This window comes from Sminthopsis crassicaudata, chromosome 3, assembly GCF_048593235.1.
Source record: "Sminthopsis crassicaudata isolate SCR6 chromosome 3, ASM4859323v1, whole genome shotgun sequence".
Taxonomy (NCBI): Eukaryota; Metazoa; Chordata; class Mammalia; order Dasyuromorphia; family Dasyuridae; genus Sminthopsis; species Sminthopsis crassicaudata.
In genome coordinates, this window is record NC_133619.1 from 646125028 (window position 1) to 646150318 (window position 25291).

General features: G+C 40.3%; 1 protein-coding gene across 2 annotated transcripts; it reads left to right on the top strand.

Moving 5' to 3' along the window:
* Nucleotides 1-605: 605 nt before the first annotated feature.
* On the top strand, nucleotides 606-23703 carry LOC141565008 (uncharacterized). Of its 2 annotated transcripts, none has more exons than XM_074307966.1 (5): nucleotides 606-805; nucleotides 11853-12003; nucleotides 14400-14526; nucleotides 15477-15545; nucleotides 21228-23703. In XM_074307966.1, exons 2-5 carry the CDS (start codon nucleotides 11971-11973, stop codon nucleotides 22559-22561), a joined length of 1563 nt encoding a protein of 520 aa, XP_074164067.1. In that variant the 5' UTR covers nucleotides 606-805; nucleotides 11853-11970; the 3' UTR covers nucleotides 22562-23703. The 2 variants fall into 2 exon arrangements, with proteins under 2 accessions (XP_074164067.1, XP_074164068.1); XM_074307967.1 differs by having other exon boundaries at nucleotides 11920-12003.
* The last annotated feature ends 1588 nt before the right edge of the window (nucleotides 23704-25291 follow it).

Consider the following 25291-nt stretch of genomic DNA (forward strand, 5'->3'; position numbering starts at 1 on the left):
TCACTTGATCTTTCTGACCATTTGACCCTTTGGACATACTGCCTTCAGAGTAGAATGGAGTTATATTCTGATCCAATTATTCCGAATGTTTTTTCCTACAGCTCCTACTCACATCACCTCAATGTTTCATTTTTCGTGATCTCCCTGAAGAGGCTTAAACATCCCTATTATTATGATGGAAGAACAAGTCTCTTTAAGAGAGCCCTCATTCTAATTTAGATTGGGAGAAAATCCAATCCAATCTGGGTTAACAGTTGAAGGTAAATAGGATCCCCAATGTTCCCAAAGTCGAGTAGCAGTCAGCACCTCTAACATGGGACCCACTACTTTCTGTTTGGCTGGGGCCAGGCTTATTCCAGCCACCCTTTCAGCTCCACAGAGGAAGGAGTCAGCCCCAAAGTTAGGAATGAGAGTGGGAAAAGGAGGCGGCCTGGGGGGAGGAGGAGATCTCTGGGCAGAATGGTGGGTGGTGATCCAGGCCGAATATGAGCCCTTGGGGTGGAGTTTGGAAGCCTGGGCGGAGTCCAGGGCAGACGTTGGGCCTCTCCCGTGGAGAAGACATTTCACGTGATGGGGGCGGGGTTGGGGAAGGGGTTTGGGGCGGGGAAGCAGCTCCGGGCCTGACTTCCTGCTCTTGGTAGTCATAGTAGGAGACCGCTCATTTTGGGAACTCTCAGGGGCTGGCTAAGGTGGGAACTCTTGGGCTCGGGAGAAATCTCCTTCCGAGAGCTGGCTGGAAACTGGGACTGCTGGACTTGAGATCTCTCTGCCTCCTGCAAGGCAGCTCTGTAGGGGCAGGTCCCAGGTAGGTCCGTCCACCTCCCGGCATATCTACTCACCCACCTCCCTACTCACCTCTGAGCTGTTGCTAGTTGCCTTTGTCTTTCCTAATGGGGGATCATCTCTTCACCTGCACCAGGAACGTGCTTCTCTGCCAGACTCGGCTATCGGACAAGCCCGCCCTACGCAGATTCCCCCCCCCCCCTATTCCTTCTTTTCTCACCCCAGAACTTCCCAAACGTCAGACGTTACCGTCCCCGGATTTATCACCGATTCACTTTTTCCCAATTTCAGACCTTGCCCACAAGGACCCGGGACTCCCGCCTTGTTCCTGGATCCCGGTTAGAAACGTGGTGCTTCTGTCTTCCGACTTGGGCCCCGAATAGATTCAAGAGTTCTGCCTGCCCTGAGGACCCACTCTGGACGTGGGCCCCAAAACTCCTGCCTGGCTCTGCCTGGCTCCCCCATCCCCCAGGCCATGGCTCCTTCTTGGCTCACTTTAGAGTCACCAAAGTCTAATCTCTACCAGAGGGTCCCAGGCACGCTCCCCAGCTCCTAGGAAGACTCAGGGCACAGTCACCGCTGCTTTCCCGCGATCCGAGTCCCCCCAAGCCTTCTGCCCCTCCAGTGTCCCTGATCTCCTTACCCTGAGGTGGGTCAATATTTCTCTCTCCCACATCTTACCTGGGCTCTCCTTTCCTCCTGCTTCCCTGCCCCCTCTTTTAAAGCCCTCACTATCCCCACCCCAGGGGGCCAGATCCCAGGCTTCCCCAGCTTCCCTGGCGCCTCCATCCAGAGCCATCGTTCCCTCCCCAAAGTTTATTTCATATTCACAAGGCTTCTACATCCTTCCCCATGCATACATTGTTTCCTCCTAAATTCCGAGAGGAATGTTACCTTGTTACCAGCTCTTCACCTCCCCTCCCCCACTTCTCAGTTGTACTTTTTCCTTTTGCCTAATTTTTGTAATTGTTTCCTTTTACCCTCTCCTGCCTGGACATACACATTTTAATCCCAAACTTTGAGATTTTATACTGATAACATTTTCTCATACCTAAGAAAATAATTGGCCTTAATGAGCACATTGTAATTAGTCCTTAATGATTTCCTTTTTTTTTCTGGATCTTTTCTATTACATTTTCCATTGAGTCCTGGCCTTTTTGTTACAAATACAATTTGTCATATGTCTATTTCCCCCCTCATTCCACATTGCAGATTTCTGGGTAAATTATGCAGGATGCAAGTCCAGGTGTTTTGTTCTTTGAAATTTAATGTAACCAAAGCCATGGTCTTAGAGTAGAAGCTGCTGGTTTTGTGAAATCCTGACTATTTTAGTAGTGTCCAAGTCTCTCTTATTTTCTGCTTGGATTGCAGTGTTTACTTCTTAATCTGGGAATTGTGAAGTTTTGCTAGGATATTCTTGTAAGGTTTTCTCCTGTGATCTCTTCAGTTGCTGAACAGTTGATTTTTTTTCTTCGCCCCTTTACCTGCTTGTTCTAGAACTTCAAGGCAGTTTTCTTTCATGATTTCTTGAAGTATTGTAGCCAGATTGTTTTTTAAATAATAACTTTTAGGTAATCCACCAATTCTTTTATTGTCTCTCCTTGATCTGTTCTCCAGCTTTTCTAATGAGATGTTTCAGATTCTCTTCTGTGTTTTCTAGTTTAATTATCTTTTGGTATCATATAATGTCACTCGAGTCCTCTTCTTCAATTCTATTTTTAAAGAATTTTTTATTACCTCTTACAAATTGATGAACTTGTTTTTCATAATTTCTTGTATTGCTTTCATTTCCCCTCCTTACATTTCCTTGATCTCTTATTTGATTTTTGAATTCCTTTTTATGTTCTTTCAGGAACTCCTTTTGGGCTTGTCGAGTACTTTTGAAGTTACCCTTTGGGATAGGAATGGCTTGTTTTTTAACCTCATTATGTTTTGGATATTAACTGTGATCTTCTTTTATACCAAAGTAGCTATTTTGAGGTTCTTTTTCCTTTGATTATTCATCCTAAATTTTCATTTGGTTTTATTTTATTTTTAGCAACTTACAACAATGATCATTTGCTTTCTGGGTAATGCTGCCTTAACCCTCAGCTCCTCCTTATTGTTATGTTCTGAATTCTGTCCAAGAACTCAACCTCAATATCAGTTTTCACCTAAGGCACATGTAGGGTTCCTCAACTGCTGTCCTGGAAATGTTTTTCCTCCCTAAAGTACTGCACTTTCCCAACAAGTGCTTATTCTGCCTTGTCCACAGCCACTGCCCAGCACAATGTCTGGTCAGCACTGCTAGCACTTTTATTTGTGTAAAAACCTTTTTAATTGAATGTAATCAAAATTATCCATTTTGTGGTATTCACACACATGTATTGTACCTACACTATATTGTAAAACATGTAAAATGTATGGGATTGCCTGTCATCGGGGGGAGGGAGTAGAGGGATGGGGGGATAATTTGGAAAAATGAAGACAAGGGATAATTTTATAAAAAAAAATATATATAATACAAAATTATTAAGTAAAAAAAAAATTATCCATTTTGTATGTGTTAATATTCTCTAGTTCTTCTTTGGCCACAAATGCCTTTGTTCTTCCCAGATCTGAGAGGCAGACTATCCCATATTCTCCTAATTTGTTTATAGTATCATGAACTATATCTGAATCAAAAACTCATTCTGACTTTATCTAGGTATAGAGTGTTAGATCTTGGTCAGTGTCTAGTTTCTGCAATGTGTAAAAAGCAATACAGCATTAAAGAATTTCTTAATAGGAGCTAATCTGAGAAATGATATCTAGTGTAACTTCTAACCAGATGAGAATTTCGTCTACAAAGTCTCTGAAAGCTGCTCCTGCAGCCTTTTCTTGAAGTTGTGCAGTGAAGGGGACCCTCCACCTGTCAAGGGAACCTCTTCCTTCTTGGGATAGGTCTAGACTTAGAAAGGTCTTCTTGTTATCAAGCATAAATAGGCCCTCCTTGTTCCTAATGCTGTCTGCTTTTAGAAATTTGTCCTTATACTTCCTTCCTTGGTCCCTCAAATTCCAGTGCAGTTACTGAGAAAAGAAGCAAGAGAGATAATCTGTATATACTTACTATGTGGCAGGCACTCTGCTAAGTATATAAATATTTTCTCATTGAACCCCACAACATACCTGTGACTTTGGTCTTATCATTTTCCCTATTAATAATTGGGGAAACGGAGGCACACATCTATGACATAATGTGTCCTGGGACACACAGCTAGTAAGAGTATGAGGATGGATTTGAAATCAACCTTTCTTGAGTCTAGTCTCAGTATTCTTAGTACTTCAAGACCAAGTGTCTCTAATTTCTAATAATGGAATTTTAAATTTAATTTAATTTGAAATAAATATGGACTAAAGGGGGAATCACTGCAATTTCCAGGTGTTTGCTATTACAAAGAACCACTTTAAATATCCAATCCATACAACTGATTGTCTTTCCATCTTATATTTACTCACCATTGTCTTTCTCAACCTTGATTTTGCCCTGTCACTTGATCTTCTCTTGCCACTCTCCCCATCCCATCCAGCTAAAAGTTCCTCCCCCATCCCATCTCCTAGTTTCCTCACCTCTGTATATTTAAAAGGCTTCTATATCCTTCTGAATGTATACATTGTTTCCTGGTAAATTCAGAGAGTAAAGTTACAATATTACCAGCTCTCCAACCTCCTCCCCACCTGCTTTCTCAGTATTAGTTCTTCCTCTTGCCCAATTTTTATAATTGTTCCCTTTCACCTTTTCCTACCCTTTTACCGACAGTTATATTGATAACATTTTCACATTTATAAGTAAATACGTGGTCTTAACGAAAATTAGTCTTTAATGTTTTTTCTTTTTTCTGGATCTTTTATATTAAATTTTCCATTGAGTTCTGCTCTTTTTGTTACAAATACTTGAAAGCTTTTCAGTTTATCAAAAGTCCATTTTGACCCCTTCATTCCAGTTATATTCAACTTTCTGGGTAAATTATTCTGGATGCAACTGCAGTTTTTTTGTTCTATGAGATTTTTTTTTCCCCCCTGAGGCTGGGGTTAAGTGACTTGCCCAGGTTCACACAGCCAGGAAGTGCCAAGTGTCTGAGACCAGATTTGAACTCAGGTCCTCCCGAATTCAGGGCTGGTGTTCTATCCACTGTGCCACCTAACTGCCCCCTCTATGAGATTTAATGTAACCAAACCTATGGTCTTTTAGAGTAGAAACTGCTCAGTTTTGTGAAATCTTGACTATTTCTACAGTATTTTATTGTCTTATTTTCTGGTTAGATTGTAATATTTTCTCCTTAATCTGGGAATTTTTAAACCTTTCTAGGATATTCTTATAAGTTTTCCTCTGATCTCTTTCAGTTGTTGAACAGTCCATTTTTTTCTTTCCCTTTTTACCTGCTTGTTCTAGAGCTTCAGAGCCATTTTCTTAATTTCTTGAAATTTTGTATCCAGATTCTTTTAAAAATTATAGCTTTTAGGTAATCACACAATTCTTATATTGTCTCTCCTTTTTCTGTTCTCCAGTTTTTCTTTTTTCTTTTATTGTTTTTATTTTATAATTATAACATTTTTTTTGACAGTACAAATGCATGGGTAATTTTTTACAACATTATCCCTTGCACTCACTTGTGTTCCGATTTTCCCCTTCTTTCCTTCATCCTTTCCCCTACATGGCAGGCAGTCTTATACATGTTGAACATGTTGTAATATATCCTAGATACAATATATGAGTGCAGAACTGAATTTTGTTTTTTATTATTAATTAATTTAATTAATTTTTGCAAAAATTTTATGCATAGGTAATTTTCTAGCATTGACAATTGCAAAACCTTTTGTTTCACCTTTTCCTCTCCTTCCCCCCCCCTTTCCTCCAGATGTCATGTTGACCAGTACATGTTAAATATATTAAAGTATAAGTTAAATACAATATATGTATACATGTCCAAACAGTTATTTTGCTGTACAAAAAGAATCGGACTTTGCAACAGTGTACAATTAGCCTGTGAAAGAAATCAAAAATGTAGGCAGACAAAAACAGAGGGATTGGGAATTCTATGTTGTGGTTCATAGTCAACTCCCAGAATTCTTTCACTGGGTGTAGCTGGTTCACCTCATTACTGCTCTATTGGAACTAGTTTGGTTCATCTCATTGTTGAAAAGCGCCTCATCCATCAGAAATTGATCATCATATAGTATTATTGTTGAAGTATATAATGATCTCCTGGTTCTGCTCATTCACTCAGCAGCAGTTCATGTAAGTCTCTCCAGGCCTTTCTGAAATCATCCTGTTGATCATTTCTTACAGAATAATAATATTCATATACCACAATTTATTCAGCCATTCTCCAATTGATGGGCATTACTCAGTTTCCAGTTTCTGGCCACTACAAAGAGGACTGCCACAAACCTTCTTACACATATAGGTCCCTTTCCATTCTTTAAAGTCTATTTGGGATATAAGCTCAGTAGTAATATTGCTGGATCAAAGGGTATGCACAGTATGAGAATTCTTTGAGCATAGTTGCAAATTGCTCTCCAGAATAGCTGGATGTATTCACAATTCCACCCACAATGTATCAGTGTCCCAATTTTCTCACATCCCCTACAACATTCTGCATTATCTTTCCCTGTTATTCTAGCCAATCTGACAAGTAAGTAGTGGTATCTCAGAGTTGCATTAATTTACATTTCTCTGATAAACAATGACTTGGATCATCTTTTCATATGGCTACAAATAGTTTCAATTTCTTCATCTGATAATGGTCTGTTCATATGGTTTGATCATTTATCAATTAGAGAATGGTTTGATTTCTTATAAATTCGAGTCCATTCTCTATATATTTTGGAAATGAGGTCTTTATCAGAACCTTAATTGTAAAATTGTTTTCCCAGTTTATGACTTCCCTTCTAATCTTGTCTGCATTAGTTTTGTTTGTACAAAACCTTTTTAATTTGATATAATCAAATTTTTCGATTTTGTGATCCATAATGACCTCTAATTCTTCTTTGGTTATAAATTCCTTCCTATTCCACAGGTCTGAGAGGTAAACTATCCTATGCTCTTCTAATTTATTCATAATCTTATTCTTTAGGCCTAGGTCATGAACCCATTTTGACCTGATCTTAGTGCATGGTATTAAGTATGAGTCAATGTCAAGTTTCTGCCCCATTAATTTCCAATTTTCCCAGCAATTTTTGTCAAACAGTGAGTTCTTATCCTAAAAGCTGGAGTCTTTGGGTTCTTCACACACTACATTATTGAAGGTATTATCTGCTTTTTCCTTTGAACCTAACTTATTCCACTGATCACCTAGTCTATTTCTTAGCCAATTCATATGGTTTTATTAACCTCTGCTTCATAATATAATTTTAGATCTGCTTCAGCTAGGCCACCTCCATTTGATTTTTTTTTGTTGTTGTTTTTGTTTTTAATTAATTACCTTGAAATTCTTGACCTTTTGTTTTTCCATATGAACTTTGTTGTTATTTTTTCTAGGTCATTAAAATAGTTTTTTGGGAGTCTGATTGGTATAGCACTAAATAAATAGATTAGGTATTATTGTGATCTGTATTATATTTGCTTGCCCAATCCAAGAGCATTTAATATTTTTCCAATTGGTTAGATCTGACTTTATTTGTGTGGAAAGTGTTTTGTAGTTTTGCTCATCTACCTTCTGATTTTCTCCCCAAGTTCCTTCTGGTTGATTTTCTTATAAAAGCTGTTTTAGTTTTATGAAGAGAAAGTGGGACTTTCTTTTATTTCTAATTTTCTCTCCTATATTAGGTAACTTAGGTCAAAAATCAATCCAGAATTTTTTTTACTGGTAATATTTTTTATTTTTGTAAATACATACAAAGATCGTTTTCAACATTCACCATTGACAAACCCTGTATTCCAAAGTTTTCTCCCTCTAAATCACAGCATTAATAGCTAACCTTCATCTAATATCACTTATTGTCCAAGTGATACACAAATAACATTTCTTCTTTACAACAACCATGGCAAGTAGGAGGTACTATTAGTATTCTAAGTGTATGGAAAAGTAACAGAAGAAAACAGAGGGACAGTGACTTGCCTAGTGTCACCAAGGTGAAAAATGTCTGAGTGGTTTTCAACTCAAGTCTTCCTGACTCTGGGCAGTATGCTCTGTCCATTGTCCCTCTTGAGTGGTGGGAAATAACTTAGTACCATAATGGAAGCTTGAAATAAGGGAGATAAGTGGATCAGAGACTTTTCAGCTAAAGTTCTAGCCAGTCATCTGGGAGTGGAATGAATGGAAGTTTAGGTGGGCTGAAGGAGTGGGATTCAGGCCACGTCAGTGGTCAGTTACTGCCTGTTGATCCCATTTCCTTTTCCCACTCAATTTTTGTCTAAAGATAAGGAGGGGTAGGAACAATGAGGAGTATCAAAGGATATCATTGAGAAAATTAGAATTTTCATAATAAAATGTACATGAGGTGATAGACGATTAATACAGAGGAGGGCAGCACAATGCATTGGAAAGTAGAACCCGATATTCTGTAAAAGAAACACCCTTGACAAAAGATTCACATGGCCTGCAAGTGAAAAGATCAAAGTTCTGTAATACCTTTTGGAGATTGGCCCCTAAACTTTACTGTATTTCTTCTAACCCTATGCCAGTCAGTCGATCTATAAACTCGAAAGTCTTATGACCCATATATGTAACATGAAATTTCCCAATGGATTTTTGTTACTGTGAAGATCTAGAGGGGCTAGCTAGGTGGTGCAGTGGACAGAGGACCAGCCCCGAAGTAGGAGGACCTCAGTTCAAATCTGGTCTCCTACACTTAACATTTCTTAGCTGTGTGACCTCAGGAAAGTCATTTAACCACAATTGCCTCAGGGCACAAAAAGATCTATAAAGAAAAGATGATGCCCATATGGTGGTAAATATGTCAACAGTGATGATCTAGAAATATAATGAAAGGTTAAGGAGACATAAATAGTTTCAGGGGCTAGAGCTCATGGAATGCTGACCATAAAGCCTGACCCCACCCCATCCCCATTCCCACAAGCTGGCTTGGGATTTCTGGGCAAGATTCTGTGTGGTCCCCACAGTTTTCCTTCCCCTATTCCTGCAGGTGAGGCTGAATTTTAACTTCCCTCCAATTCTGAGATGAGAAGAGTTGAGCAAACAGAGACTTGAGCTATATTAATCTTGCTAACAATCCTCATAACTGAGGTGTTTCAGGAATATTTTTTTGGTCGCAGTTTTAAAATAGTTCACAGAAGAAACGTGTCAGACATTCTACACAGAGACATAGGCCAAGACAAAATGACATGAAAGAGGACTGGCCCATCTTTGTCAAAAGCTACCCTATAGCACTTCTGCCTTCTCTGGCATCCCAGGTGAGAGACCCCAAATATTGGGGGGCTCAGACTGGTGTCACAAAGTATCTCAACAGAATTTACAGCCTTGACCCCATCTCCTAGCCCAGGGGAAAGCTTTATTGCAATAGTAACACCATTACAAAGCTGGCTGAAACTCCAAGGAAATTCTACAGAGAAACAGAAGCAAGGAGATAAAATGATCCAACTTTCAAACATGGATAGCCTATTTTATAGCCTAGGGGAAGGGCTACGGAGTAGTCTCTGGTACTGGTTTTTGCTGACCAGATCATTAGTCAGCAGTGAATTGAAGGGTGGTCCCTGGGTTTTGATTATCACAAACCACTTCAGTGAGCAAACAACTGAGGAGTGGGTCTGAATTTTGATTTCTACTGACAAGATTATCAGTCAACAGTGAACTGGGAAATAGTCCAGGATCCTTCATTCTTTCTTTACTCAGTTTCCATGAGGTGAAAATTCTTGAGGAAATATGTTTTACATTATTGCACCTATAAAACCTTTGTAACTTGGTTATCATCTTAAGACGAAAGGAAGTAAAAAGGGGAGGGAGAGAATATGGACCGGAAAAAAAATGTTAAAAATTGTATTTACATATAATTGGGAAATAAAGTACTATTTGATATAAAAAATGAGGTCAGTAAATCTTATTTGAATTATATTTTGTCTTTGTTGACATAAGGTAATTCATGTCATTTATAGCACTGAATAGATATTTTTTTAAAATTATATATATATATATATTTTATAATATTATCCCTTGTATTCATTTTTCCAAATTACCCCCCCTCCCTCTATTCCCTCCCCCCGACGACAGGCAATACCATACATTTTACATGTGTTACAATATAATCTAGGTACAATACATGTGTGCGAATATCATTTTCTTGTTGCACAATAAACATTAGAATCCGAAGGTACATGCAACCTGGGCAGACAGATATTAGTAGCACTGAATAGATATTAATATCACAGGTTAAGATGATCAGTAAAGAGAAATAAGACTTTAGAGGTATTTAAAATGTAAACTACATGATACCTTTATGTTCTCTGATATCTAATCTATGGCAAAATTATGAATATCTAAAAGGGATCCATTTAATGCCACACTTCATGTCACTAGTTGATATATGATTTTATTTCTTAAAATCTTTCATCTGTAGTATTAAAAAGTACAGAAATACATGCTATGTAAGATATCAGAAGGAAATATTTTATGTTTTTGTGTGATTGAGGTTGATAACCTCAATCTCCTCTGTTCCAAATGTCTTTTCCACATACCAAACTAGTTCTCTAATTTGAGATGTCTTATGATTACCCTTTAAGACTGAACTCATTTTCTTGTCTTTGTCTCTTCCTTCTTCCTGATAAGGGCCCCACTACCCTCTCCTTCCCTCAGGCTCACAACCTAGATGTCCTCCATGAATTATATTTCTTATTCCCACTTACTTCATGTCAACCCTGCGACATCTCTGCCATCCATCTTCTCTGTTTCAACCTTCTTTGTGTAGATCTTTATCACCTCACCCTTGGAGTGTCCTCCTCATCTGTCAGAAAAATTTCCTTCCAGGTCTGGCTACTTAACGAATTCTTGGCTCCTACTTATTTGTCAGGTTCCCAAACACTTCACAAATATCTAATGTTGCCATCTTCCTCAAACTTATCATAGCGTTATATTTGCCCAAAGGCAGGCTTTCCCCATAGTAACCCAGAAGTCCCACTTTCAGCCCCCGTCCTGGACCCGGATGTCCTAACTCTGCCTCCAGCTCCTGTTTTCTGTGTGGCTTCAGACATGATTTCTTAGGAGGTTCCACAGGTTCTTCCTTTCTGCCTCCAGGAGCTCTCCTTGGTTGCAAGAACTGAAGCTGTTTCCTGTGCCAACTTCTCTGGACCCGCACATCTTGGGCTCCTTCCCCGGCATGTGGCTCACTGTTTGCATATTCCCTTTCAGGATTCTAAGCCTACAATCTACCCAAGAGTCTTGGGAACCTCCCCCCATCTTCTGCTTAATTTCAGGACTCAGCCATCCTGTTTTTCCTGGTTCAACTACCCACCTAAATCACTTCTGGACACTTAAATTTCTTCTTTTTTACCCAGGCTTCCCAGCTCCCTGCCCCTTCCCCCGACATGGTGGTCCTGGTCGCTGAATCCCAAACTAAATTGCTTCCCAGAGAGCCCTTACCTCCTTATTTTATCTGTCAGTCAGTTTATTGTCTAGGTAATATGTCTGTTGGGGAGAAGAGATGCTGGGAGGACCAAGTATTACAGGCAAGGATATTTCTGACTCAGGAGACATTGAGATTCTACACACTCTCATCCCATCTGGGGCCTTAAATCCCTCCTCCCTCTTGGGTCTGTAGGAAGGTGGGGGAGAGGAAGGGACTCTTAAGAGTAGGAGTAAGAGAAGGTAAGCTCATCTTCAAGTTTACACCATTCCACCCCAGTTTTCTTATTCCCTGTCCCTTCTATATAAACTCCTGACTGCCCCATGGCCAATAGTCCTGGGGACTTTTCCCTCCCAGACTTGTTGTTTTTGACTGGGTAAAAGAAAAGATTCTTGGCTTCATTTCTTTCATTTCTTCCCCAACTTTAATCACTCAATGGGTGTTGCCTCTCTGTTGGTTGGGGTCTGTGCCCTAGGGCAGGGCTAGGGGCTTAGTAACTTCCATGGAACCTCATCCTCTGTAATTTCCTGTAGGCTAGCCCCCTGTCCAGGAAAAGAAGGGAAGGACATCTGTTCATTTATACTCATCCCCTCCCAACAGCCTGCAGAGGACCAAGGGCTGGCCCAAGCAGGGAGCCTGGAGCCAGAGGAAATGTCCCCTAAGAGCTGCAGACCCCCACCCCAGGTGAGTGTATTCTGCCCACACATAAGGGCAATATCAGCCCAAGAAGTCTTTTTCATAGATCTGGAGGATGGTCTATGAGGCTGGTCATCTCTCTTATCATTGGATCCTTACTTTACAAAAAGAGTCAAGAAAATGAATGCAGTAATAACAACACTGCCCTCCTCTCTGCTGTGTTTTGGACTGATTCACTGTCCCTTTGGCAGGACAGGACAGGAATGAACTAACTCCCTTCTCTTAGTTGCTACCCTGACAAGTTTGTTTAAATTTTCCCTCAATATAGGTCACTGAAAAGGATGACCACTTCACTCATTAGTGTCTGTCCTGTGGGTACACACACACACACACACACACACACACACACACACACACCCCTTCTAGCCACTCTGTGTCCTGTGACCAAGTTTCCTCCTGTAGTCACCAAGTTTCCTCAAACCCTTGACCCTAAGTATTGTCTGGAGCAGAACCCTGGAAGCTTCCCTAGTTCTTGCCCTTTCCCTGGTTGGGAGCTGACCAGAAATTATCCCCCTGCTGCCTCAGACCATACAGATCTTCCCAAATTTCTCTGAATCCCTTCTCTTTACCATTTTTGTGGTTATTCTTGTAATTTTTTTTTTTTTTTTTTTGCCAAAGAATTTGGAGTCAAATGCCTTCACCAGGGTTACACCGCTAGTAATTATTAAAGGTCTGATGTAGGATTTGAACTCAGGTTCTCCTGACTTCAGGGCCATTGCTCTATCCATTGTCCTATTTAACGTCCTCTAGTATAATTAGTTTTTAACCTTAAATACAAAATAAGAGAAGGGAAAAAAAAATTCAGGGAACCAGCAGAACAGAAGAGTAGATTTGATAAAACAAACCTACATAATGAAGGTTACAAATGGATCAGGCATTGTCCAAAGTTTCTTTTCTTCTTGGTGGGTTTTCTTATATTCCATTTCATTTTCTTTTATCTCTTGTTCCCTCCCACCGAGGCTACTGACTGCCAGGCCATACATACCCATCTTCCCCCAATAGACATGGAGACCAGCCAATGTTTCTTTATTGGTAATCTCAGCAGGGGTTAGCAGGAAGCAAGAGCAATGCATGTCTCTGCGACTCTCTCTGCATATCTGAATCTCTCTACATCTCTGCTTCTCTCTACTTCTCTCTGCGTCCTTATTCCTATGGACTTCAAGCTGGTTATTTACATTTACTCTCCTCTGGGAATACCCCTTGTGTAGCCCACTCAGCACTGCTCATGTGAATCCACAGAAGGGAGACAACCTGCAGTTAGTGCTGCCTCCTCAGAAAAGATCCAGCAAGAGGACACCCCCCTCGCCTTCTCAAGGAAACACCTGTAAGACACAACCTCCTGTCTCAGAGCCCAAGCCCCTTGTACCTCCTGGGCCCACCCTACCAGCTGACATGGCATACATGGCAATTCCCAGAAGGAAAGTCCCTGACAAGACCCCTCAGCTGCAGTTAGGCACTTCTGGAATCACTCCATCATGCTCAGCTCATACTTAGCCTTTCTCTCCCTTTACCAATGCTTGGGTCAAAGCAACAGGCATTTAGAAAGGGAAGAGGCTCTGTGGGAATGTAGAGGAGATGCAAAGGAGGAAAAATCAGTCCCTGCCCTCAAGAAACTTCCATTCTAACATGGAAGACAACATGTCAGCAGCTGTGTCCTCACCAGCTGTGTACAGTGTTAGGTGGGAGGCCTTTGCATGGCTGTGCTTCCAAGTGTTCTCATCCAGGATGTGACCTTTGGGTAAATCCCTTCTCTCTCCTTCAATTTGCTTTTGTAAGTTGATAACCACTGGGCGAGATCCATTAAGAAGTGTGTGATTTTGAAATTTGGAAGGCAAAATCTTACAAAAATGAATGTTGCAAACTATCCGTACTTGCATTTGGAAAAGTACATATTATTGGGAGGAAGGATAGTGTTTTCATCTGGATAAAACTTAATTTCTGACATTTGGAAAATTCACAGGATCTTTTTTTCTCTTCAGCCATCATGGAAATGTTTCAGCTCTACAACACATAATACTAGCTAGCTTCACACAAGCACTTCATTCCATTTTCTTAACATAGCACTGTCTGATTTCATCTCCAAAAGTCCTTATCTCTCTCTGATAGAACCCATAACTTTCCCCATTGCACAGGCAGTAGTACCATTCCCTAGTAAGATATTTCTCAATTTTATTTCAGTTGAAAACATTAAATGTGTTTCTCTATATTCCACTGGTCTTTGGGGGAACTTTGCTTTCAGTGCTGGTTCTGAACCCTAAAAGGCTGTCACCTTTGGGCAGATCCCTCCTCCATGCTTCAGGTCCCTTCGGTAAATTGAGGAGCATTGGATCACGTCAGTTATCAAGCTTGCTTCCACTGATATCCTCTGTGTGTTGGTGCTTTAGGAGTTGGTGACCTTCAAGGATGTGGCTGTGCACTTCAGCCCTGAGGAGTGGGGTCTGTTGGACCCAGATCAGAAAGAGCTGCACAAGGAGGTCATGCTGGAGAATGCCGAGAACTTGCTCTTCCTGGGTAAGGAGCACTTCCCTTGGAACTCTGGGAATGGCATCAACAGGGGTGTCACCATCCCCTCCTTGGGGTGCAGAGTTTCAGGCTTTTATCAGTTTTTAGAAAGGCCCAAGGGCTGCCTCTTGTCCCTAAGAAACTGGGTCCTCCTAATCTTCCATGAGTGGTCTTTACATTTTAGAATAGCAACCCTGCAGTTGTATCTGTGAACCTTCTGAAAACTGTCCTGCCCCTTTTCACTGAACATGAGATAGGAGAAGGAACCCCTATCCTAGGGGAAACCCCTTTATGTTTGCAATGATCTTTTGGGTAAAAAAATAAATTTTTACCTCAATGCCCCTGGTGTAATTTATATTTCCAGCATGGCAAGTGGGCCTTTGTTCCTCCTATCTACACCCCCTAAAGGCCTGCACAGATACTGGGAGAGAAAGAGAAGGGAGGGGCTCTTTTCATACATATGCTGGGATCCAGGCCTTGTGCTAAGAGTTCCCTATATGTGCATTATTGCCCTTGGATCTCTATCAAAACCCTTTGTTTTGGCTTCCATCTTTATCCCCAATTTCAGGTCTGGAGGCTGAAGCAAACAGATGAAATTACTTGCCCAGAGTGGCACAGCCAGGATGTGTCTAAATCCAAATTTGAACTAGAGGCTTCCTGACTGCAGGCCTGGTGCTCCCTTCTCTGTGCTACCAGCTGCTTCTCATGTCTAGAAAATGGAGGTTGTGGGACGTGTCCACCCTGCTGTGAAGGAGGCAGCAAAATCAGGATCTTCTGCTTCCAGGCTGCTTCCATGGCCTCTTTTCCCTTCTGCCCCCTTTCCCTGGCAATAAGCGCCCTGAAAACCATCTTTGAGTTTTCCTTGGAACCACCCAGTGGGCCTCACACCCCAGCCCTGTTCCAGTGAGGAATAAATGACAAGTTTCAAGGCTCAAACTCACTATCTTCCTCCCTCCCAGGACTTCCAGTTCCCAGAGAAGATTTCTTTTCCCATGTGGAGAGAGGAGGCCTGAGGAACTCCTGTCCTGGTGAGTGAGTTGCAAGCTGGAGTGCAGGCTGCTATCCCAGGAGGCTTCTTCATGTGATGGGCATGGGGGTGGAAAAACTGGCTTGGAATCCCTTTTCAGACTCTTGTGGTAGTGAGATCCTGAGCACCTCACTGAACCTCTGAACCTCAGTCTCTTTATCTATAATATGAAGGGGTTGGACTCCATGGCTTTTCAGTTCCCTTCCAATGAAGAATCAATGAATCTAGCGGAAGTCTTTATTGGAAATTTGGGGCCCTCCAACTATCTCCAACCAAAGAAAGAGAACTTGGGCTAATATGACTTTTCTTAGACCTTCCTTAAGCCAAAAAGCATTTATTTTTACTCTTTTGATATTTATTTAAAACTAAAAACAAAATAGAAAAATACAGAAAAGAATAATTTATTTTAAATTTTATTTATAATTTTTTTGACAATATATATGTATGAGTAATTTTTTTTTCTATAACATTATCCCTTGTATTCACTTTTCCAGATTATCCCCTCCCTCCCTCTACTCCCTCCCCTAGATGACAGCAATCCCATACATTTTACATGTGTTACAATATAACCTAGATACAATATATGTGTGTAAATACCATTTTCTTGTTGCACAATAAGCATTAGATTCCGAAGGTACATGTAACCTGGGCAGACAGATATTAGTGCTAACAATTTACATTCACTTCCCAGTGTTCCTTCTCTGGGTGTAGTTGTTTCTGTCCATCATTGATCAACTGGAAGTGAGTTGGATCTTCTTTATGTTGAAGATATCCACTTCCATCAGAATCCATCTTCATACAGCATTGAAGTGTACAGCAATCTTCTGGTTCTATTCATTTCACTCAGCATCAGTTGATGTAAGTCTCTCCAAGCCTCTCTGTATTCCTCCTGCCTGTCATTTCTTACAGAGCAATAATATTCCATAACCTTCATATACCATAATTTACCCAACCATTCTCCAATTGATGGACATCCATTCATCTTCCAGTTTCTAGCCACTAGAAAAAGAGCTGCCACAAATATTTTGGCACATACAGGTCTCTTTCCCCTCCTCAGTATTTCTTTGGGATATAACCCCAATAGTAGCAATGCTGGATCAAAGGGTATGCACAGATTGATAATTTTTTTTTATTATATATATATATTTTTATAATATTATCCCTTGTATTCATTTTTCCAAATTACCTCCCCTCCCTCTATTCCCTCCCCCCGATGACAGGCAATCCCATACATTTTACATGTGTTACAATATAGTCTAGGTACAATACATGTGTGTGAATATCATTTTCTTGTTGCACAATAAACATTAGAATCCGAAGGTACATGCAACCTGGGCAGACAGATATTAGTGCTAACAATTTACATTCACTTCCCAGTGTTACTTCTCTGGGTGTAGTTATTTCTGTCCATCATTGATCAACTGGAAGTGAGTTGGCTCTTCTTTATGTTGAAGATTTCCACTTCCATCAGAATACATCCTCATACAGTATTGTTGTTGAAGTGTACAGTGATCTTCTGGTTTTGCTCATTTCACTCAGCATCAGTTGGTTTAAGTCTCAACAGGCCTCTCTGTATTCCTCCTGCCTGTCATTTCTTACAGAGCAATAATATTCCATAACCTTCATATACCACAATTTACCCAACCATTCTCCAACTGATGGACATCCATTCATCTTCCAGTTTCTAGCTACAACAAAAAGAGCTGCCACAAACATTTTGGCACATATATGTCTCTTTCAGCTCTTTAGTATTTCTTTGGGATATAATCCCAGTAGTAGCGCTGCTGGGTCAAAGGGTATGCACAGTTTGATAACTTTTTCTGCATAATTCCAGATTGCTCTCCAGAATGGCTGGAGTCTTTCACAACTCCACCAACAATGCATTAGTGTACCAGTTTTCCCACATCCCCTCCAACATTCATCATTATTTGTTCCTGTCATCTTAGCCAATCTGACAGGTGTGTAGTGGATCTCAGAGTTGTTTAAATTTGCATTTGTCTGGTCAGTAGTGATTTGGAACCCTCTTTCATATGAATGGATACAATTTCAATTTCATCATCTGAGAATTGTCTTGAACTAGAGAATTTTTAAGTGCCGACTTCACACCTAGTAAGGATTCTAACAATTTCCAAAATATATAATTGACTCTAATTTATAGGAAATCAAGCCATTCTCCAATTGATAAATGGTCAAAGGATATGAACAGACAATTCTCAGATAATGAAATTGAAACTATTTCCACTCATATGAAAGAGTATTCCAAATCACTGTTGATCACAGAAGTGCAAATTAAGAGAATTCTGAGATACCACTTCACGCCTGTCAGATTGGCTAAGATGACAGGAACAAATAATGATGAATGTTGCATGGGATGTGGGAAAACTGGTACACTAATGCATTGTTGGTGGAGTTGTGAAAGACTCCAACCATTCTGGAGAGCAATCTGGAATTATGCAGAAAAAGTTATCAAACTGTGCATACCCTTTGACCCAGCAGCACTACTACTGGGCTTATATCCCAAGGAAATAGTAAAGAAGGGAAAGGGACCTGTGTGTGCCAAAATGTTTGTGGCAGCCCTTTTTGTAGTAGCTAGTAATTGAAAAATGAATGTATGCCCATTACTTTTCAATATAGTACTAGAAACACTATCCTCGTCAATAAGAGCCGAGAAAGAGACTCAAGGAATTAGAAAAGAATAATTTTTAAAAATGTTTCCTGTTCACCAGAACATAAGGGAGGATTCAAAATCTGTAATAATAAATTTCCATAAGCCATAAGTTATTATATTCAAAACAGTCCATTTCTTTTTGGTTTCCTGTAGTTTTTCATTTGTTCTCTGCTGTGCACTTTTTACTTTATTCTTTCCTCCCCTTTCATCCTCTACTAACTTCCTCATGCAGGCTACAGTTAAGCACAGATAGATAGGACAAGCAACAACCTCTGAGCCAAGCTGGTCACAAGCTGAAATCAATTAGTTGGAAGACTCCCTTCCTGCATCCTTCCCTCCCTTCTTCCCGGTGCTTTCTTTCCCCTCTCTTCTTCCTTCCTTGCTGGTTTCCTTTCTTCTTTCCTTCCTTCCCTCTGTCCACCTAGGATATTGTATACCCCTGTTAGGATTACAAGGTGAGAACTCAGGTTGTCTGGACAGTGACAAGGTGAGAACTCAGGTTGTCAGGACAGTGACAAGGTGAGAATTCAGGTTGTCTTGACAGTTCTGTCTCAGACCTTTGGTTTGGCATTTAAAGGGAGTTTACACCTTAGGAATTCTAAGAGGAGCAAGTTCATTGGTGGAAATATTTCCCCACGCCCCACTGAGTTCTCACCTGCCTATTCTCTGGGAGGATAAAAGAAGGGCAGCATTGGGTCTGAGAGAATCGACTCTGGGATAGAATTTTGATGCCAGGCAGGCTGAAAGGAGACCAGTCTGATTTGAGGAAGGACAAGAGTTGAAGGAGATTCAGAGCTCCCAAGAAACCTGCACACAGAGGAAAAGATTTTACAGATCTCCTCCCAGAGAAGGATTATAATTGAGCAGAAGACCATTCCCTCACAATTCAAGAACATTACATATCCCTATCTCTTAATGATCTTAGAAGCATCCTCCCTCCCCCTTTCTTTACCACTGAACCATCTGTGAATAGATTTCTTTCTTCCTCCCTTTCTTTCTTTCTTTCTTTCTTTCTTTCTTTCTTTCTTTCTTTCTTTCTTTCTTTCTTTCTTTTTTTCTTTCTTTCTTTCTTCCTTTTTTTCTTTCTTCCTTCCTTCCTTCCTTCCTTCCTTCCTTCCTTCCTTCCTTCCTTCCTTCCTTTCTTCCTTTCTTCCTTTCTTTCTTTCTTTCTTTCTTTCTTTCTTTCTTTCTTTCTTTCTTTCTTTCTTTCTTTCTTTCTTTCTTTCTTTCTTTCTTTCTTTCTTTCTTTCTTTCTTTCTTTCTTTCTTTCTTTCTTTCTTTCTTTCTTTCTTTCTTTCTTTCTTTCTTTCTTTCTTTCTTTCTTTCTTTCTTCCTTCCTTCCTTCCTTCCTTCCTTCCTTCCTTCCTTCCTTCCTTCCTTTCTTTTCTTTTTTTTTCTTTTCTTTTCTTCCTTTCATTTTTTTCCTTTCTGAGGCCAGATTTGAACTTGGGTCCTCTTGGCTTTAAGGTACTCTATCCAGGGTGCCATCTAGCTGCCCTGATTCCTTTCTTAAGCAACAAAGCTCAACTCAAAATCAGTTTGATTATCATTGACTGCCCATAGACCCTTGTTAAGCCCATTTGATCTTTATGTTCTCATTGACTTAGACTGAGTGTAAATCACAGTTATTTCTGCTTTGCCCAGAATGCCTGAGGCTCTTCCCAGAGTCACTCATTCATTCCTTTTTATTTATTAAAATTTTCTTAGCCCTGGTGGGAGAGAAGATTCTTTATCTCCATTGCTCCCTAGCTTTAACCACTGGATGGGGGCAACCTAAGTCACAGGAGACCCCCACCTTACCTTTAGCGGTCCTAAGTCTCTCCTGGCCATCTGCATCCAGAGCCATTCCCAGTAAGCCAGATCTATAACTGGCCAGGGGCCATAGATGGCTGTGTGGGGGAAAGTAAGGCCAGTGACCTTGGGCAGCCCTCCCTCACTTAAATCCAAGTCACTGACTACATTACTGACAGCTTCCCTTAGGTTAGGGATATGGGAGGGAAAGACTCCTGGTTATTCCATAATAGGATCATGAGCTCTTGTTATCTTCACTATAGGATTTGTCCATAGGTGAGAGTGAGCAGAAATAGAAACAGATTTGGCCCCTCAGAGGGACCAGCATGCAAGCACTGGGGTGGCGTTAGGATATGTGATCAGCCCTGGATAATGTCAATCAAACAATAAACATCGATTAAGCACCTGTTCTGTTCTATGCATTGTATTGAGCCCTGGGTATACAAAGAGAAGCTTTCAAGAAGTTTTAAATCCAGCATAAAAACTTGGAGATGGTTTGAGAGTAAGCAACAATTTATGAAACTTCTTTTTAGTTACTCCAAACATTTTTTAATTGAAATGCATCATGTTCAGCAGGCATTTGTATATAAAGAGAGAGGGAAAGGGAAGTATATGAAGGAAGGAAGAGTTAAGGTGGAGAGAATCAAAACCGTAGTGACAATGATAGTACTTAACAAGCATTATGTACCTAGTGTGTGCCAAAAATTTAAAGGTATATCATTTCATGTTCACAACAACCTGGGAATTGGGTACAATTATTACCTTCACTCTGCAGGAAAACTGAGGCAAAGAAACACATTCCCAGTGGTGCAGAGCTAACTTGGGCCTGAAATGGAACTTGAAAGAAAGCATTGCAAGTAAAATGGAGAACATCTGTCTAGTGCAATGAATTGAGAAGACTCAGTTTCCAGGTTCCAAGTTCTATTCTCTGCTGCAGGGATTTAGATCAGGTTACTCAGCCATTCAGAGCTCATAGCCTGGTTTCTACATTATGAGAAACTTCATGTTGCCTTTGTCTCAGCTTTGTAGTGGGGGTCCAATGTCATTGTGTTAACTCTGTGTTAATTGAATGACATTCTTGGTTTGAGCTAATAGCATTTAAAAATGATTGAATCTGACATTTCAGTTTGAAAATTTTTGCCTTGAGAAGTGAAAAGTCAATGATTTTATCATCAGCCAGCATTAGAGGGTATATTGATACACGTGTGTGTTTGATTCTTTCAGATGCTGAGACATGGTTTGATATGAAGGAGATGAGTGCAAATCTGAAAATGCTCTCATGGAAAGACCTTTTTCAATATTGTGAATACAGGGCTATTGTTGCTAAGCAGAAAAGAACCCACATTGAAGAGGAACACTGTGAATGGAATACACACACCAAAGCTTTAAGAAAGAGTTCCAGTGTTGCTAAAGCAGAAAAACAATGTTACATATGTAATCAATGTGGAAAGGATTTCCAATGTTATTCCAGCTTGGCTCAGCATCAGAGAATCCACACAGGAGAGAAGCCTTATGAATGTAATGAATGTGGAAAGGCTTTCACACAGAATACCAGTCTTTGTGAACATCAGAGAATCCATACAAGAGAAAAACCTTATGAATGTAAGCAGTGTGGAAAGCGTTTCACATGCAAATTGAACCTTACTCGACATCACAGAATCCACACTGGAGAGAAGCCTTATAAATGTAATGAATGTGGAAAGGCTTTCACACATTGCTTCAGTCTTACTGCACATCAGAGAATCCACACTGGAGAGAAGCCTTATAAATGTAATGAATGTGGAAAGGCTTTCCCCCAGCGCAGCACTCTTATTTCCCATCAGAGAATCCACACTGGAGAGAAGCCCTATGAATGTAATGAATGTGGGAAGGCTTTCAGAGAGTGCTCCACTCTTACTGTCCATCAGAGAATCCACACTGGAGAGAAGCCTTATGAATGTAATCAGTGTGGAAAGACTTTCACTTGTAGCTCTAGACTTGTTGTCCATCACAGAATCCACACTGGAGAGAAGAAGCTTTATAAATGTAATGAATGTGGAAAGGCTTTCACAGATTGCTCCGCTTTTATTGTCCACCAGAGAATCCACACTGGAGACAAGCCTTATGAATGTAATCAGTGTGGTAAGAGTTTCATATGCAGCTCTAAACTTGCTCGACATCAGAGAACCCACACTGGAGAGAAGCCTTATGAATGTAATGAATGTGGAAAGGCTTATTTATCTCACTCCAGTCTTACTGTCCATCAGAGAATCCACACTGGAGAGAAGCCTTATGAATGTAATGAATGTGGAAAGGCTTTCTCACATTGCTCCAGTCTTACTGTCCATCAGAGAATCCACACTGGAGAGAAGCCCTATAAATGTAATGAATGTGGAAAGGCTTTCATCCAGCGCAGCAGTCTTACTTACCATCAGAGAATCCACACTGGAGAGAAGCCTTATGAATGTAATGAATGTGGAAAGGCTTTCATCCAGCGCAGCAGTCTTACTTACCATCAGAGAATCCACACTGCAGAGAAACCTTATAAAGGTAATGACTGTGGAAAGGCTTTCACATGACACAACAGTCTTGGTAAACATGAGAAAATCCACATTAGACAGAAATCTCATGAATGTGGAAATTTTCAGGCAAAGGCCAAATCTTGTTTAACAATACAGTCCACATTAGAGGAAAAGTTTTTGAGTGTCTGGATCTTGGTAAAGCTTTTAATAGATATTAGTCCTTGACTAGCCATGGGAGAGCCTATATTAGATGTAAACCTCATTTATATAATCCATGTGGAAAAACATTCAGACTCACTTCAGCCCTGAATTGCCTCCAGAAAATTCCTAGAAAATTGAAATCATGGGAAAAAGAATAAAGATGGAGGACAGAGCTTGTCAGTAAACAGGATTTTCTGCTTGGGAAGCAGTCTCCTATGGACTTGGCACTGGAAGGTCTTTAGCCAAAGTTCATTTCTGAGTTTACATCTGAGGATACTAAGTGGAGAGAAGACTTAAAAATGTGCTGAATCTAAGACTTGCCCTTACTTGCAAGATAAAGGTCACTATAAATCACGACATTGACACTGGAAAGAAACATACAAAATGTATTTGCAGAAAGGCTTTCACCTGTGTCTCATCTTTTCTGTAGAAATCTTATTGCAGCTGAAATGTGAATATAATGAATAAGGAAAGGCCTCTTCCTACAGCACAGATCTCATTAGACATTGCAATTCTTTATACTGTGTATAAAGGTCAGAAAAAAGATTTGCGTTTTTCTCTGAAATCCTAAGATTGGTGTCTGAAGAAGGGTTTCCATTTTGACCTTATCAACTTGCTAATTGTATTAGGTGGATTCGAGGGGAAGTGAGACATTTTTAGTAAGCTTACCCACAGAAGAATGCCCTAGTTTAGGGCTACAGTTCCAGAAAAATTCTCCCCCTTCTACCTTGCTTAGTCTTGCACAAACCATTTTGCTACATCAGCAAGCTTTGTAATGTATACTTACGGTTCTTAAGTTGAGTGGGTTCCTATAACACATTGCCAGTCCTGATAGGAAATCTGGGATAACTGGAGTCCTATGTGTGGTGAAGTTGCTCAGTCCAGAGTGTAAAAAAATCCTCCTCCGTCGGCTGTACTTTGACTCCCTTTTCTTGATTGCACAAGTTGAGGTGATACCCTATTCTTGCAGCAATGGAATAAACTGATTTCTGATCTGACTCTGAGAAACATCTTTTTGAACTACTTTGGGTTTGTTGTCATTGTCCCAAACAGTGTGAAATATTATATAAATTATGATCTTGTATTTGACAAATGGAAAAAGTAAAACTTGGGCCTAAGATTTGGGGATAAAACTTTGAGAAGTGTTCATGTTCTAAGGACACAAAAATTTAGTATTTCTAAAAAAATATTGTTCCCTAAATTCCAAAATGAGAAGAATCTGAATAAAAATAGTGGCATGAATTATGTTTTTGAAACAAGGGGGAAAATTGCCAAATAATAAAGTTGATTATCTTAGAATAATATTGATGCCCATGCAGCCAGGCTGCCTGTGAGCTTCTAAACCAGGTTAAGATAAGAACTCCATTTATTCATCTGAGGATAAGGGCTTATACATCTTTTACCAAGGCAATAGTGTGTTCTTTCTAGAACATTAGTCTTTTCTCATGGCACTATTAGCTATGAAAGCACCCAGTTTCCTCCCTTCCTTGCAATCTCCAAGGACATGCTTTTCCCTAGATGTAAAGGGCTGAAACAATGCACTGAGGTCAGACAATGGAGCACTTGAGGCAAAATGCCAATTGGACAATACTCTTAAGAATATGCTTGGGAAATGGCCCTTCCCACTATCCTGTGCTGGCCCAATCGTTTGGTGTATACAGAGAATTATGGGAGGGACTAGGAGGTGGACTGAGACTACCCAGACTCACTCTGGGTGGGAGACAAAGAGTTTGGGGACATCCTATGCATCCATCCCCTTCATTTCTACTGCTAAACACCAATAATAAAGACTTTTGCCTATCCTAACTCTGGGTGATTCTACTGTATCCAGGGTGCTAACACCTAGACACAGAAGAGAGAGGTGGTGAATTACCATCCTAAGTTCTCACACCCATCAAACATGGGACAAGCTATGAGAAAACCTGAGGTGGTCTCCTCAATCCTTTGCCTCCTTGGAGCTGTACCTCAATATCTCCCTGTTCTGTGCTACCTTGAGAAAAAAGAAGGGATGTTTGAAGCTCATCTGAGGACAGGAAACTTTATATGTTGTTAAGAAGATTGGATTGATCCAGTTCAACAACCTATTTGCAATATCATGAGGATCAATACTGTCGTGAGAATTGGCTACTTTATGTTGTATCTTAGAGAATTGACTAATTTCCCATGTAATATTTTCAGAATGCAGCACCCTGTAGCTTATTCAATACTTCTCAATTCATTTGGTAAAGTTGAATATACACATTGTTCCAAGTGAAACAAGTTTCTAATTGTACATCCCTACCTGGGGCTAGTTCTGTGGCTGTTCCCCAGGCTGGGTCTGGAGCTGAGGGGCTAGGCGATAACTTGGTTTTGCCCAGTAACTGAGCTAAAGAGCTCCCCAAAAAGGCATCAAGTAAAGCACAGCTCAGGAATTCCTGGAAACCTTTAGGTATTTTTGAGGTTGAAAAGCATTTCCATCAATTAAACACAAGTCATGGTTTTCCCTTTTACACTCATTTTGCTCTCCCAGCAACATTCACAAAGCAATGTGTGTTACACACAAATAAATAGGTTTTTCAAATAAATACCTTTTTACAAATAGATACC

Excerpts from the sequence above, each read along its gene's own strand:
- LOC141565008 (XM_074307966.1), top strand. The coding sequence starts at position 11,971 with ATGTCCCCTAAGAGCTGCAGACCCCCACCCCAG. Across the intron at positions 14,527-15,476 it reads CGAGAACTTGCTCTTCCTGG|GACTTCCAGTTCCCAGAGAA; the intron begins GTAAGGAGCACT and ends CCTCCCTCCCAG. Across the intron at positions 15,546-21,227 it reads CCTGAGGAACTCCTGTCCTG|ATGCTGAGACATGGTTTGAT; the intron begins GTGAGTGAGTTG and ends TGATTCTTTCAG.